This window comes from Indicator indicator, chromosome 31 (assembly GCF_027791375.1).
Source record: "Indicator indicator isolate 239-I01 chromosome 31, UM_Iind_1.1, whole genome shotgun sequence".
NCBI classification, from domain to species: Eukaryota; Metazoa; Chordata; class Aves; order Piciformes; family Indicatoridae; genus Indicator; species Indicator indicator.
Window position 1 is genome coordinate 1,209,818 of NC_072040.1, and position 16,586 is coordinate 1,226,403.

At 46.2% G+C, this 16,586-nt stretch overlaps 1 protein-coding gene across 1 annotated transcript; it reads right to left on the bottom strand.

Annotated features, from left to right (window-relative positions):
* Positions 1-8,878: 8,878 nt before the first annotated feature.
* On the bottom strand, positions 8,879-12,358 carry PENK (proenkephalin). Its single transcript, XM_054394757.1, has 2 exons — positions 12,221-12,358; positions 8,879-9,544 (listed from the first exon to the last, which is right to left on the bottom strand). Exons 1-2 carry the CDS (start codon positions 12,356-12,358, stop codon positions 8,879-8,881), a joined length of 804 nt encoding a protein of 267 aa, XP_054250732.1.
* Between the last annotated feature and the right edge of the window lie 4,228 nt (positions 12,359-16,586).

The following is a 16,586-nucleotide window of genomic DNA, read 5'->3' on the forward strand; positions in this document are numbered from 1 at the left end:
TTTGTGCAGGTACAAAATAGATCACTAAAGACTTGCTTTGTGGAAGCTGCTGTCTTTTTACTAGTAGGATTAAAGCAAATATACTCTGCTAGATCCTAAACACCTGCAGCTTTGTTTCAGAGGCCTCAGCTTCCCAGGTAATTAAAGAGGTTTAGTAACATTTTACACACTTTATATCCATTTTACATCCATTTTGCATACATTTTACTCATGTATGTTGTGGCAGTGGCTACAGAGCACTTTGTTTTCATAGCGAGGTGCTATCAGCTGGACAATAAAGTGTAAGGAGTTCAGTTAGACATAAGGAGGAAGTTCTTTACAATGAGAGTCATGAAATACTGGAACAGGTTGCCCAGTGGTTGAGGCCCCATTCAAGATCAGAGTTGATATGGACCTGTGCAGCCTGATCTAGCTGGAGATATCCCTGCTGACTGCAGGGAAGTTGGACAAGATGAGCTCTGAAGGTCCCTTCCAATTTGATGCGATCTGTGAAAGTTACTGAATTGAGATGTTTGTCTCAACATTGTCCCATGAAAACTGTGACCAAATTGGACAAGATACATTGTCCTGAGCTTAACTCTGTGACCACAGCCACTGCTCACCTGACCAAACTGCAAGCTAGTGCTTTAATGCAATCTGGAGCTCTCACAACCACAAGTTCCTTGTTCAAGAATGCTGTAAAGCAAGCTGGAGCTTACTGTGCAACTGCAGCTAAAGATTACGGAATCAGTCAACTTTTTTTGGGGGGTCTTCAGATGGAAAGAGAGAGCCCCCTGTAGACGACTGATGCATGCACATTTTAGAGCCAAACAGCACACAGCTAACTCTGGGATGATGCTGGCACAAGTTGAATGTGCTCTGACTATGGCAGCTGCATGAGGAACTGTGGCCATGCACAAGATTGGAAAGGTTGTAAACCCTTGAAGCTAATAGGGAAGTTTGGAGCTACCCTACCACAAGCTTTTTTTCTTTTGCTTTTTTTTCCCTTGCTTTTCATCCTTTTCTATATTTCTAACTTTTCTCCAGGCACAGGTGAGAGAAATAAAATTCAAGTGCTTTTATCAACCAACTACTCAGTTCCTTCTTGGTTCAATTTTGGGGGAGCCTTAAAGGAACCTTCTCTTCTGCAGAAGTGGATTGAGACATAAGGCACTGAAAACACTGATGTGATGTCAGCCTTAGGAGGGAAGGTATCCTCTGCAGAATCTTATAACAGAATCATAGAATCATTAAGGTTGGAAAAGACCTCCAAGATCAAGTCCAACCATCAACCCAACACCACCATGGCCATTAAACCTTGTCCTGAAGTGCCATGCCTATGCGTTCCTTGAACACCTCCAGGGATGGTGATTCCACCACTGCCCTGGACAGCCTGTCCCAGTGCCTGGCCACTCTTGCAGGAAAGAAATTGTCCCTGAGATCCAATCTAAACTTCCCCTGGTACAATTTGAGGCCATTTCCTCTTGCTTACCGCTTGTTATTTGGGAGAAGAGACTGCCCCCCACCTTGCTCCAACCTGCTTTCAAGCAGTTGTAGAGAGACAGAAGCTCTCCCTTAGCCTCCCTTTTCTCCAGGCTACACAACCTCAGTTCCCTCAGCTGCTCCTCACACGACCTGTTCTCGGGAACAGAGGATGCAGAAGATGCATCTGCTGTTTCAGAAGGCAGGCAAGAAGAACACACGCTCCTCCCAGGGTGCATTTTGCAGTGCCGTATGACCAAAATCACACCAAGTATTGCCATTTGGCAGCAAACTGCCAAGCCCGCAGAGAAGCATGGCCCCGTCAGTTTCAAACCTTCCTTTTTGCCCTCAACTGAGCACATTTCCCGTTCAGGATTCGGACGGATTCATCACCGACCCGCTGCCTCCTGCCCCTTCGCCGATACCATTGTGGGGTGACTTCGGTCCCCCGGCCGCCGTGTTCCTGCCGGGGCAGAGCTGAGCGTCCCCTGCTTCGCGGGCTGTGCCCGGCGCTGCCCCAGCCCTGTGCCCGGCCACCGCAGCCGGACGGACCTGCCCCTCCTCACCGCCGGCCTCTGTCTCGATCTGCCCTCCTGTCCGCGGCGGTCCGGGGGTGACCTGGCATGGCCCGGCCCGGACCTGCCCTCCCCCGTCCTGCCCGCCCCCGGGGAGGTGGCTCGGTGCAGGGGCGGAGGCGGCCAGGGGAGCGGAGGGGCTGGGGCTGGGCATGGGGCTGGGTTCGGGGTTGGCATCTCGCTTAGGACTTGAAGAACGACCTGGCCAAGGACTTTCTTTCCTCGTCTGCTGCTTTATGATGGTTATGAACTTAAACACTTCTGACTTTATCATAAATTGCTCTTTCTCCAGCTTGCCGGAATGGGAATAAAAAAGAAGGTGCAGATCACAGTCTCACAGCATATCAGAGGTTGGAAGGGACCTCAAGAGATCATCAGGTCCAACCCCCCTGCCAAAGCAGGATCATTTAGGGTAGTCTGCACAGGAATGCATCCAGGTGGGTGTTGAAAGTCTCCAGAGAAGGAGACTTCACAACCTCCCTGGGCAGCCTGTTCCAGTGCTCTGTCACCCTCACTGTAAAGGTGGGTGAGATTTCATCCTCATGTTGAGGTGAAATCTTCTATGTTCAAGTTTGAACCTGTTGTTCCTTGTCTTATTACTGTGCACCACCAAAAAGAGCCTGGCCCCCTCCATTTGACACCCACCCCTCATCAGTGTCTCCCTGTTTGTGATCCTCACATCTTGAACTTGGCAGTTGTGGTTCCTCAGTTTTTCACACACACATTATATAGCTTTAAAGCTGCAGCCTGCACGACAGAGTCACTACTTTTTCTCTAGGACTGAATATAAAGCCATGCTCCTACCCAGTCCCCTAAGATTGTCTTTCTTCTGCTATGTTCTCAGCCTGTCTCGATCACCATGACATCTTCCACACACCACTTCTGTTAAAAGGCAGCTGAAGGAAGCAATGTTGCTGCACTTTGCCTTTGGAATGCAAAACAGGTGGCTAAGGCAGCACCCCAATGCCTTCACATGTCCAAACCAAGCAGCTAATGGGAGGGGGAAATGATTCAGCCATGAATTTATGGTTATGAAACAAAACTAGAGGCAAGGCTTGTTTATTAGGACAATATTTCAAGGTAAACAACGCTGGTAAGAGATGTGGTTGCAACCACAGCTTGACAAGCTGTAAAGTAGCAGGAGGAGCCTCTTGCCAAAGGATGTGCTTGGATGAGCTAATACATAACTTCCTTGCTCTTGCACTCCACTGACCCAAGGAGCAGTGGCTACTGTTCCATAAGTAGTTGAGATGACAATGATGATTCATAATTCATATGCCTAAATTAAAGGCTGTGGTGTGGTACTGGAGGGTTACAGCTCATTGCCAGCTTTAGGCAGAGAGTGGATGTGGTATATGACAAGGCACTTTAGGGACACGTGGTTTATTTCAGTGTCAAAGGTTGGGGCTGGGCTGGCCACTAAAGGCATGATAAACATTCTCTCTTCCTTCCCAAAGATCTCTGAAGGATTCAGAGGGAGAAGTTAGTACTTCTGAACTCTTAGTTTAGCCTGAAAACCTTGAAGTAATTTTTGTCTCAGTTACAACAGAGAAGCTCCGTATGATGGATACCTGGGAGTGGAACACCTTCCATATCTCAAGTTTGCTGCTCTGCAGCTCAGAAGGCAGTTTAAGCCTGCAAGGGCTCCCATGGAAGTTCTTTGCTTTGACTGGTTTCCACTGCTTCTGTTCAGATGGAAGCTGACAGCTTATTTTCTGGCTGATGGGCAAAGAATGAGTTAATCACTTTCTGAGAATGACTTTGTCACATCAACTCTGTCATTAGCTGTCATAGCGTGACAGCTATGCCATATTAACAAAAATACAATAAAAAAAGGCATTCTTCTATGGAATATTTTTTCTAGATGAAGAAATGTGGTGCAATTAAAATCTCAGCCCCATTTGCCACCCTTGTCAGCTTGTTAGTTGCAGAAATGAAGATGGGAATATGAAAGTCTCACTGTAAAACCCATTTCTACTGCAGGTCATGATTGGAAAATGCTGCTGTATGTGTTCTAAGAAGGCTTATGTGGCTTATTTGCCTCAACTGCTTTCATGAGAGAAATTCACCTATTAGTTATACTGCTGCTGCCATTGTCTTCTGCTAATGAGATTAAAAAAAAAAAAGCATTACCCAACTAAATGTTCTAGAATATTTTCCAGAGGTGCTAAGAGTTGCAATTCAGATCTCTTAGGAGTGTAGGGAAAAATTTTGTAACTCAGTGTCCTGTAATTTTTTATGGATTGGAAGTGAGACAAGCTCTGATCAGAGGTCTGCACAGAGATTCCACTGCCCTTGGTGTACAAGTCAAGGTATACATTTACATTTAGTAGGAAAAATCAGGGTTGGTAGGACCTTATGCCTGCAGTCACTGTTCATAGAGTCATTCACAGAATCATAGATTCATAGGATGGTTTGGGTTGGAAGGGAGCTTAAAGGTCCACCTAGTTCCAACCCTCCTGCCATGGGCAGGGACACCTGTCCAACCTGACCTTGAACACCTCCAGGGAGGGATTGTCCATGACCTCCCTGGGCAACTTGTTCCAGTGTCTCACCACCCTCAATATAAAGAATTTCTTCCTAATCTCCAGTCTAAATCTACCCTCCTTGAGCTTCAATCCATTCCTTGTTCTGTCTCTACAAGCCCTTGTAAAAGGTCCCTCCCCTTGTAAAATGTCCCTCCCCAACTTTGTTGTAGCCCTCTTCAGGTACTGGAGGGTTATTCTAAGGTCTCCCCAGAGCCTTTTGCAGGCTGAACAGCCCCACCTCTCTCAGCCTGTCCCCATAAGGGAGGTGCTCCAGCCCTTTGATCATCTTCATGACCCTCCTCTGGACCCACTCCAACAGGGCTGGAGAGACTGTGTTGAGAAAAGGAGTGGAGGAGACAGTGATGAAAAAGGGAGTAATGACAGAAAGGAAGCAAGTTCACATGTGCCCACATACACCTACAGACTTGGATAGCTACAGAAGTGTTCAGGACTCCTAGTCTGAGTGCCAGGACATGGCAGCCTTCTCCTGGGGGAAGCAGTGCAGGGCAGTGCTGTTAGCACAGCTTTCAGCAGGGTGATAATGCACTTTTGTGGTGACTGTTTAACCTTGAGGGATTGCATTCCATAGTTCCAGCAGGGATTACAGTAAATGTTCCATTTAGGTAAAGTCACAATCTAATTAAACAAATTCAGCCTAAATCCCTGCTGGGCCAGTAAAGATTTGCCTGTCAAATACCTCTAAGCATTTTCGATTTCTATAGCAACAGTTAATTGGATATGTGACTGTCAGTTTAAATGCTTTAAATGAGGCTGATGGGATTAGTAATTGAATGCTGGGATCAATGATTTATAGCTGGCCTCGCGATCCTGTTCCTTGCTTACAGCTATGTTCGTGCTGGCTCCTCAACCTTCGCAGGTGGGTAGAGTGGTGATCTGGATCTACAGGAGAGTTGTGATGTTATGAAGTAGTTATGATAAAGATTTGATGTAATCAGTGCTCTCCTCTTCATACAGATAACGGTTTGTAATGCTGTGGGCAGCAAAGGATTCTGATTAAAGCATTAAAAGCAGAAAAATAGCAACCTACCCTCCAGAGCTAGGACCTGGGAGTGGAGGTCTCAGTCATTCTCAGATTGAATGCATACCACTGTCTTTTATGGCTTGTGTGGGAAAACAAACCTCAGCACTGTGGTGGTGAAATTATATCCCAGCTTGTGAGTGGAAGCTGACCAAGGGATTTCTGTGAGAGAGGGTATGGAAGAGACGAAGTCTGTGCACTGCCTAAGTGGCTCCTCCTGGAGACAGCAGCTTGCAAAGCTTACTTAGGTGAAGCTTTGGTGATGCTTCAGTCACCCATTGTGGTGGGAACTGAAGAGAAGCATCACAGTTTTAAGCCTGATAGAGAAGTGGCTACACCATTCTATGTGTGACTTTTGACATCTCACTGCAGTGATTTAAAAGGCCAACAATATGGTACATTCCTTGGGGTTGTCCCAGGACATCACTATAAATAAAATAGATTTCAGGGCCAGCTAACCCATACCAGTAATTTCCTCATTCTCAAGGCAACCTGGGGTCAGGGAACTTAAACATTTATTTGCCTTCTAAGTTGTGAATTCTAGGATATTCCTTTTGGCATAATAAGGAATCTCACTGTTTGTGTCCAGCTGAGCTTGAGGAAGAAGTCTGTAAAGCAAACTTTCTGTGGCACTGAGATGTATACACAGGCTGTAGAATTCTGCTATGTAGAACCCTGCCCTTTGGCTAGGTCTCCTTAAGGACAGAGAAGTCCTTCTACACCATACACTGAAAACTTTGCTTCTTGTTAATTAAGTTCCCTCCAGAATTAAAATGAGCCAGTGCGTATTTAGAGTCTATGTGGAACTTCATTTAATAATACTTATTTCAGTTTATTAAATTAGAACATGTTTCTGGTCTTATAAAGATTCTATCCTGGGAAACATTATCTGAAGCAGCTAACAACATTAATGCTATAATTACTTGTATTTATGATATGGTTATAAACAATTATGAAGTAAATTATCAGCATTATTTAAACATAATTGCAAAATAATTATTGCAGTTATTTATATTTGTTTTATATCATACTACATATTCATTTAGCAAAAAATAAAAACCACCATGAAATTCGTAGCTATGCTCTGCATATTCCAGCTCACAGAAGTTCATTAGAGATATGGGAATGGTGCTATGACCTTTCCTCATTATCCAAAGATTTAAGCTTAGGTTTTCAGGCAGAGCTCCAGCTGCATGCAGTTTGGTATTCAGAAATCACTGCATTTATCAGCTTCTCTCTCCCTCATGATCTGCTCATGCATGTGAACTCCATTTGGTTTAGGAAATACTTTTATTTTCTTGCTTCCTTTCATGCTTCCTTCCTTGCTTGTTTGCTTGCTTCCTTCCTTCTTTCTATCATTTTTTCCTTCCTTCCATCCTGCCTTCCTGTCTTCCCTCTAATTAGTTCCTGTTAAAAAAATCCAACTCATCTTTCCCTAACCTCCACTAAACTTTCTTTTTCTTCCTTTTGTTCCTAATGCAGAGGCATTGATCTCTTTGACTGGTCCAGACCCTTCCAGGATTCATTGTTCATATTGAGCTTTTATTATACTCATTGTTCAGACCAGTGACACTATATTGGAGCACGCTCTGGAGTATTGATTGCTGTGTAAAAATGACAAGCTAATGAGAAAAGCCAGGCAAAGGAAATGCAGAATCTGGTTGTTGGTCTGAGAGTGAGGCGGGTTTTATCCTGTTAATTGAAGCAGGAAGTAACCAGTAACTTGCAGCAGTAGGTGGGGGGAAAGTGCTCAGACTAGGCATGTATCTATCTGTTATCCTCTGCTATGAGGACAGGCTGAGGGAGCTGGGGTTGTTCAGCCTAGAGGAGAAGACTTTGGGGGGGGGGGGGGTGGGGGGTGTGGGACCTAAGAGCTGCCTTCCAATATCTGAAGATATCCTACAGGAAGGCTGCAGAGGGACTTTTCATAAGGGTGTCCAGCAGTAGGACAAAGGGGAATGGTTTTAAGCTGAGGGAGAGCAGGGTTAGACTGGATCTTAGGAAGAAGTTCTTTAGTACAGGGGTGGTGAGACACTGGAACAGGTTGCCCAGGGAGGTTGTGGATGCCTCCTCCCTGGAGGTGTTCAAGGCTAGGTTGGATAAGGCCTTGAGCAACCTGACCTAGTTGAGACGTGTCCCTGCCCATGGTGGGGAGGTTGGAGTAGATGGTCCCAGAGGTCCTTTCCAACTTGAGCCATTCTGTGATGATTCTGTGTGGGGGGGCAATCAGAGTTATGGGGTGGGAGCTGGCCTTTGATGTAAGTGCCACCTGTGTAAATGTCAGAGGTTCTACAGTGTTAGTGCTGGGTTTTCTTGTTTGTTCTCAGCTTCACTTACATTGTTTTTGTTTGAAACAGAAGAGTCTGACCAGCAGTTTCCCACATCTCAGTGATCTATACCAGCTGAGGAAGCAAACACAAAGCTGGTCCGTGGAAAACCATTTGTCAGGTGCTCTGTAAATTTAGGATTTTGAAGTATCTTTGGGTCATGTTTATTTTGCACAAGCTGATTTTTAAAAATTTATTTAGTGTTTATAATTTTGACAGCAACTGTAGAATCCTATATTGGATGGATATAAAATGTGTAACTAGTGAAACAGGGCATTGTTCTGGGCTCTGAAAAATAAATGTTTTTAGTGCTTTATGTCAAACACACTTATTTTTATTTCATGTGAATGGCTGAACACTATGAATTATAAATGGGGGCTTTAAACATTTATTCTGTTAACTGGTTAAAATGAGAGCAGTTAGAGCAAATACAGGTATATTCACTTTAGAGCATATTTATTATTCTAGTATTGTAAGAAACTGCGAAAGCTAAAGACAAAAATGTGTTTCAGCTGTTGTGTGTGCAGTACAAGTCCTGCAGTTACAGAAAAGAGGTTGCATGGCTCTGATGGCTTAAAGACAAATTGAGATGGTGTTTGATTAAATGTCTGAGAGAAAACAAATTCAGAATTGATGCAGTTAGGATGAAGAATTTATTATATATCCAGTTAAGCAACTCTACTGTAGATGTACTTCCCCATTAAAGAAAATGAATACAGTAATCAAAATAGTTCTAGCATGGAAACTACAACACAGACTGAAACTGGACAGGAACAGAAATCAGTTCTTTGACTGGGAAGAACACATAACCTGGAACAACAAATCGCAGGTGGCATCATCAACCAAGGACAGTAAAAAACTGTACAGTACAAGCAACACGTTACAATAAGTTATGACCAATAAGGCAGTCTTTCTTATTTAGGACAAAAAGGATCAAAGGAAAAGGTATTAAAATCTCATAAATCCACCATATCTCTTTTCCATCTCTGGGACCTCTTTGGAATAAGTTTCCCCATCATCTTCTGAAGGGAGGATGGAGTCGGCGAAGCGCTTAAGAAACCCTCCGTATCGTTTCTGGTAATCCAGCCACCACTCTGGCCTGCCCACTCTTCTCATGAACCCACCATATCTCTTTTGCAGCTCTTTGGCTTCATCCTCCATTTCCGGGCTGCGCTTCACGCTTCTGATGAAGCCTCCGTACCTTTTGCCGACATCCCCGTCATTGTCGTTTAGCTCTCTGTAATGCCCCGCTTCAGGGTTCTCTCCTGTTCCTAGAAGCTCCTTCAGCAGATCAGAGGAATTAGCAAGGGCATCGTCATCTGAGTCTTTCTTCATAAACCCTCCATACCTCTTAGCCAGGATTTCCCCTCCGTTGGCTTCATCCTCCGGTTCTGCCCGATAGAGCTCATCCATTTTCTTCATGAATCCCCCGTATCTTTTCATGAAGCCTCCATACTTCTTTGCAAGCAGATGGTTCTCATCCAGCTCTTTCTTGTCTCCTGGAGTAATGCTGCCATCCTCAGAAAGATCCAGCTTTGCCAGTTGCAGGAGCTCCTTGCAGGTCTCCCAGGCTTTGGCAGAAGGCAGCTTTCCTTCACACTCTAGTGTACATGCCTGAAAAAACAGATGCAGTTTACTGAGAATGAGTTGATAGTAACAAGCCCCTCTCTGCCACCTTGTCTCAGTTCTACTTCTTTTAAAAAGACCACCAGAGAGCATCTCTTTGTGAGTGGCTTGGGAGGGCTGCTCTTTGTGAGCAGCTGATTTGGTACCTGTGTGTTCTCCACTCCAAGAGACAGAACACCAGACAAGATGGATCGTAGGTCCTGTCCATCAAGGCTTCCCCTCTGTTTCTGTTTCAAAGGAAGCCACAGGTAGTGTTCCTGTACCTTCCTTTGTGCTCAGAAAGTGCAGAAGGGTATTGAATCTTCACAAGCATAGGTAACATTCAGAAATTTTAGGAATTCAGAAACTTCAGGCATTGTCACTGCAAAGAAGCCACTTGTACTGTACTGCTCAGTACCTGAGTAGCTCTGAAGGCTGCATTTCTGTCCCTCACCATTAGTTTCCCTTCATGGAGCAGATCTTTCAAATGTATACCAATCAAAATGTAGAAATACTGACTTTCTTAGGCAAGATCACACTTCTGGTGTTGCTAGTCTGACAGACAGGCCATTAGAAAAAAGGGAAAAAAATCCTAAGCTGTATTGCTTTTCACTGCAAGGAAAAAAATTAGGCTAACACATAAGAAGTTTTCAATACCTGGATGTGTATCTCATGACCTGTCATGTAAAAATAATAACACACATATTAGCTACTACTCTCTCTTTTCTGTCATGAGAAGTTACTTCTTGTGAAGCCACACTTTTCAGCTGGGAAAAAAAAATGTGAATCCAGTGTGGTTTATTTCTTGCCCACAGTTTTTGGACTATGATAATGAAACAAGAAAATATCAATATTCTCCATAAAAGAAACACTTCTTCTGTTTGGTTTGGCAGAGCTGAGTTACCAATTGGACTTGATGGTCTTGAAAGTCTTTCCCAGCCTTAAAGACTTTATGGTTCTAAAGATGTTTTCTAAAGACCTTGATATGGTTTTAAAATATGAAATTAAAGTTTCTCTAATATCTAACTGACCAGCACTCTACCCTGGGCCTCACCTGTCTGTTGAGCTTCATTTCAGCCTGAAAATTTTATATTTGATGTTTTTATACAATTGCAAGGATATTTAAAGGGATTTATGTCATTTGCAACACAATAACTGGCTCTACATTATTATTGTTATATATTACAGTTATGCTATACAGAGAAAGGGATCTCAGTTTGTGTCTGACAGAAATTGCTCTAAATCAAGCTAAGAACAGATCTTTTCCTTCCTGTTCCCTTCCCAATTAGTTTAAAACAATCCTCTATGGCCAAATTAACATATCTCATAGATGTGAATGACCAGGTACAATGTGCTATGTCTTGTATCTTAAAGATATAATGTGATAAAATCAGTTATGATGTTACTAGATGCTAGTATCTAGAAACATTTGTTCCTAAAAGCTTTTTGTATATGCATAAGAAGTATATGGTACAACATAGTGCTTCTTTCCCCATTTCAACTAAGTGTTGTCACAGAATGGGACTTTGGTTCTCTCTTGAATAGCTGCTGAAAGTGTACAGGAGAGAAAATCAGTAACCCACAACACAGACTCCAAAAAGCACGTATCCCTCCTTCCAAAAAAACAGACTACCACTTTTCCCCCTCCCCTTAGTTCACATTAGAGTTTGATTGAAAGTTAATGTAGGCAAAAGTAGAGGGACCTGTTTTGCCAGTTATCCTAAGAACACTGCCCTTAGGAACACGCTATTGAGAGCATGTCCTTGCTTTTGGAGTAAGCAGAAGAGCTCAGTGATTCCTGACTCTGTGTAAGAATAGGGTCCAGTCCTCCCTTTGTGTGCTTGCAAACAATCGCTGACCTCTTAGGAACCAAACTTTAGATGTGCTGAGAGCACAATGCCTCAATACATGTTTGAGGTCAGGAACTGCAGGTGACACTAGCAGAAGACTTGATAGCCCGAGTTCCGCTGTCTCCTGGGGGGGATGAGTGACCTAGTTTCATTATCATTAAGATTATAGATATTCTGGGGTTTTCTTAGTGTGATTTGCTCTAAGAGATACAGCCAAAGGCATGATTCGGGCATATCCCTAACGCTCTGTAGCATCGTGCGACGAGGAAGAGCTGCGGGAGGTGTTGCTGCTCAAATCAGGCTTGAGCATCACTTTCAGTGAGATTCAGCCAAGTTTTCAGGCAGATGCAGGGATCCCACAGCCTGGGGGGGGGAGGCTGCCCTCTCTTCCCACCCGGCTTCCCCCTGCCCTGCCGGGGCTACCGTGGCCAGCAGCGACCTCTCCCTTCGCCGCAGTGCCGCCCGCTCCGTCTGGATTTCTCTTCTCCTTTATTTTTTTCACTCGGCTTTTCCTTGCTCCCCTCGGTGCTGCCCGCCGCACGCTGTCTCCCCGCGACCACCTCTCGCCGTTGGGCAGCGGGAGGGAGGGGCGGGTTGGGGGGATCTACTCGGGGCTCGATGGATTGATATTGGGCTACTCCCCCCTCCTTATCCTGTGACCATCGCTCCGGGACCCGCTCGTCCTTCTTTACCCACTCAAAATCGGGTCTTCCAAGCGACCCCGGGCACTTGCCCCACTAGGTACTTTTGTTGTTTCGCTCCCTCCTAAAGGTAAGGCGGGACAGCGGCCCCGCTCCAGTCTCATACCTCCCCTGCAAGCCCCGTTCCCGCTTACCAGGGGGTGGATGCCGGCGCGGGGTCCCAGGCGGTAGGCGCAGGCGGCACAGTCGCGGCCGCAGTCTGCCCGTGCCCGCGGCAGCAGACAGGTGCTGAGCGCCAGCAACGAGCAGCCGAGTCTCAGGAGCAGCGCCATGGGGCTGCGAGAAGGACAGGTCAGCCGGGAACCGCCGCCCTCCGCTCCCATCCCTGGTGCTGCCTCCGCGGAGAGCTCAGCAGCCAGAAGCCTCCCCCAGCTCCCACCCGGGGCACTGCCTCCGACAGCTTCGGATCAGGAAAAGGTGGCACAAAACAGTTAAGCAACAGCGGTTTAAAACTATGTCCAGAGTCTCACGGAACTCCGATAACACTCGCTTTGTGGAGGCAGGATGGTTGCGCTTGCAAGGTAAACGAGCGCTTAAAGCAAGCGGGCGCTTAGCGGCTGCATGGCAGCGCCCGGAAAGGAGCAGATCCCAAGGATGAAGCGCCCAGAAACTCCCGTCCGGTGAAAGTCCCCGTCCCAAACCCCTTCGTCCCAAACCCCTTCGTCCCAAACCCCTTCGTCCCACCCTTCCCGCAACACCCGCGCCTCAGGGGGACAGCCGCCCTTCTCGGATGGGACATAGCTCCTCCCGGGAAGCCTTTCCCACCGGAGCGCCCCGAGTAGCCGCCCCGACGCGGTGCCCCAGCACCAGCAGAGTCAACCCTGCTGCCCGTCCCTGCCGGTGCACTCACACACAGGCTCCCGTCGGGGCTCCCTGGAGTCGCTGGGTGAGGAGCAGATTGTGCCTTGCAGAAGCCTCGGCTTCGGAGCCGCTGTTATTTGCAGCGAGGCCGAGCAACCTCTGGAAAAAGCCCGAGGGGGAGGACTCTGGAGCCCGTGGCTGCTGTTGTCAGCCTCGTCGTGGGGATGCCGAGCCGGGGGTCCGCTGCCGAGCCGAGCGGGTGCGGGCAGCGGCACTTTATAATTAGGGAAAGGGGGGACAGAGCGACCTCCCCCAATCGCCGTCGGGCTCCCGCTGACGCAGAACCTACGACATCCCCCCATTCCCTCCTCCCGGCACCACTGCCCCGGTAACGGGGTTTGGGATGGGCGGGGGAGGGTGCCTCTGCCGCCGGGAGGAGTGGGGGACCGGCACCGGGAAAGTTACCGGGAGAAGTTTTCACCGGGGGTGGACAGGGATGAGCCATCGCCCTGAATCACGATGGGGGCGGTGAGGGGATGTGGGGTGTGAAGGAGAGGGGCTCCGGGGCTGGCGGCAGCCCTACTCCGCAAGGGGCTGGCTGCTGTGACCCTCAGTGCTGCACAGGGGTAGGGGTTTGGGGTTTTTGGTTGTTGCCTACTCTCTCTGCCACCCTGCCACCTCCCCGAAGCTGCTGGTGCTGAGGGTCCTTCTGTGTATGAAACAGCTTGGGGGAAACATGTTTTACTGGAGGGAGCAAGAAGATAAGGGTTTTGAGTTGAAAATGATGGAATTTCACATGTATGGATAGATTTGCCTGATTTTCCCACTTTTAGTGAGCAGGAAAACATGAGTATGAAGGAACCAGATGAAGACAAACCCTCAAGCACTTCTGCACTTGAACCCCATCAGCTGGGGCAGCTAACTCTGCTCTGCTCCCTTTGACATCCTGGGGAACTGGCGTGGAGCGATGGCGCTGATCTCTGACACCTCTTGTCTGTAGAGGGCTCTGCCCCGGCTGCGCTAAGCTGTGTTCCTTTGAGTGTCAGAAGTCACCTTCTATTTCCAGACTCATTTCTAACTGGTTTATATGTATTCGATCTTCTTTCAGCATTGTGCTTCTTTCTTCTTCCAGGTGTGTTTCTGGGATGGGATTTTTCTCCCTAGTCCTTATTTTGCTGAGGTGAACAAATTGTGCTCCTCAGCTTTCTGTCTTGAGATGGGTCCTTCTCAGGTGAATGTTCTGCTCTGCATTTGCTGTTCTTGGCAATAATAATTTCTGGGCATGAATGATGGGAACAGTGCACAGTACATTGGTTGAAATTTTATTAGGGCATTAATGCACAATTATCTCCCCTGGAAGAGGAAAACACCTCAGTTTATACCTCCTCCTTTCCTAATGCTGCAGTACATTGATGCCACACATCTGGTAGCTGAGGTACAGCCAGGTCTTGATCCTTCAGAAGCAGCACAAAATCTAATACCATTATTATATGGAAACTGTGCTTCCTGCCACCTGTTATTCTTTACACCAGCTATTTGACTAAGATTAAGGACACTGAAATGAATGTCTGGATTGCCAGAAATACACCCATTCAAGCTTTTGCCTATCCTCAGTGTACATGAGCAGAGATTAGTCTCTCTCTATTAATATCTCTATTAATAAACTCTCTCTAGTAATATCAACCAACTTTGTAAATGAGCCCTCAAGAGGCAGACATTTAAAAATCATCCCAGTGGGTATATTTCTGTCAGCATGTGAGGGCTCAGCACTTGAAGCAAAGAGCCACCAAGTCCGCAGCAATGCCATAAAGTTTGTTCCTAAGATGGTTTGGGAAGCACTGACTACCTCCAGAGGTGACACAATTAGTGCCTTTTTTTTTTTTTTTTCTTTCTAGAGGCAGAGCTGTTTGTGGTGGACATCATCAGATAAGTCCTCTGGGTCAATTACCAACCCTCAACTCCACCATCATTTATTGGCTTGCACTCTAATAGTCAGCATGGTGTGATGGGACAGACATTTCAGCAGCCTGCTGATTGTTCCTCCTGCAGCATACATCCCATGTCACTGGGCTGACTGGCTCCTACTTTCATGGTTCTGCTCACCAGCATCCCTGCTGAGCCTACCCACTCAGCAGCTCAGGCTGCCGTGTCCTTCAGTGCTCTGTTCCATGTCACTGTGTTTCATCTGGCTGTGATGAAAACCCACCTCTAGGTGTAGCAGCGCTGGCTACACAGAGTCTTCTCCTTCCTCTCAAGGGATGCTAATTTACACAGAGATTGAGCAGCAATACAACTAAGAAGTAATTAAGAAAATATTTCTTGAAGAGCTAATCCCCCCCCTCCCCCAGTGTCAGCAGATGAAAGCTCTGTAATTGCCAGTCTGAGTCCAGTTTTGTGTGGGGAAGATATTCTTTGCAGAGAGAGGATGAAAGCAGGAGAGAATTTGGAAAATTCTGCTATTTGCTATTGTTGTTACAAAGCAAAAACTACATCAGGAGGATTACTCAGTGTAGGAGTGGAGGATAATGTACCCTCAGCAACGGAGGAGTAACAAACAAAGAAATAAGGGGGCATGAAAAGCAAGAGAACACTTTTCACAACAGTAAAGATGTTACCTTGTTGCTCCCTCCTAACTTTATAATAAAAATGGCTTGGAGCTGATAAAAACTTCAGCATTTATATAATCCAGAATTCCAACAGATACCAACTGCTTTTTATCTGTCAGCAAAATACACCTGCCAAAAGAAACCTGTTTGTATCTCAGCACTGCTTGCAGCCCCAAAAGCCCTGTTGTCCCACACCTTGTCCAGGATCCCAGACTTAAGCTAAAACAAGGTCAAGCCAGGATGAAATCTTCTTCATTTTACTGACTGAGAGCACAGTCTGAATGATTTTACAGAGTCTTGCCAAAAGTGAGCAGTGGAGTTAGACATGAAATCCCTCCTTCTAGGATTTCATATCAGTATCTTTACCACGGGACCAGCTTTCCTTTCCAAACTCTGCTCATCATGCTAATTGAGCTGCTACAAAATCATTAAATGGAGATGGATTTATGGAAATAAGAAGGAAACATGCTGTTAGCACCCCAAGCAACCCTTCTCATGATGCAGAGTCTTTTGGACAGGACTGAAATGAGGAACAGGGGATGCAACCAGCACGTTGATTATTTGCTTGAGCTCAGTGCAAAAGGTCGCAGCATTTCTTAAGATCAAAGAGTCAGTTTCCATTTAGCTCAGTCTAAATGGGCTTAATTTTTAATGCAAACTTATAGAACTGCTACAGAAGTGAGAAAGGCATTGCAGGTCAACTCTCCTATCCCAAACATCACCAAAGTAATTCAGAGATGCGAGCTATTCACCTACAGGTGCAAGGTATGCATTGCTACTTGTAAAACAGCCTTGTTAAATGATGTCTAATGTAAGCAGAGGGGCAATGCAGAGAGACTCAGTGTATGGCTGACAGGGTGTAGCCCAAAGCGTGCCTTTACAGGACAGAGTTGCCTAAAATAGACCTTTACAGTTCCAGTGCTTCCCTTCCCTCTCTCACTATCCCTTACGATACATCCGTGTGTATCATTTAAGATATGAAGAGCTAAGAAAGGTATCAGGGATGCAGACATCTCTGCTCACAGCTGCTAAAGACGATCTTTGTGTGAAGAACTGGAATGCTGAACTTTTCATCTCAAGGCAAAGCTGGGTC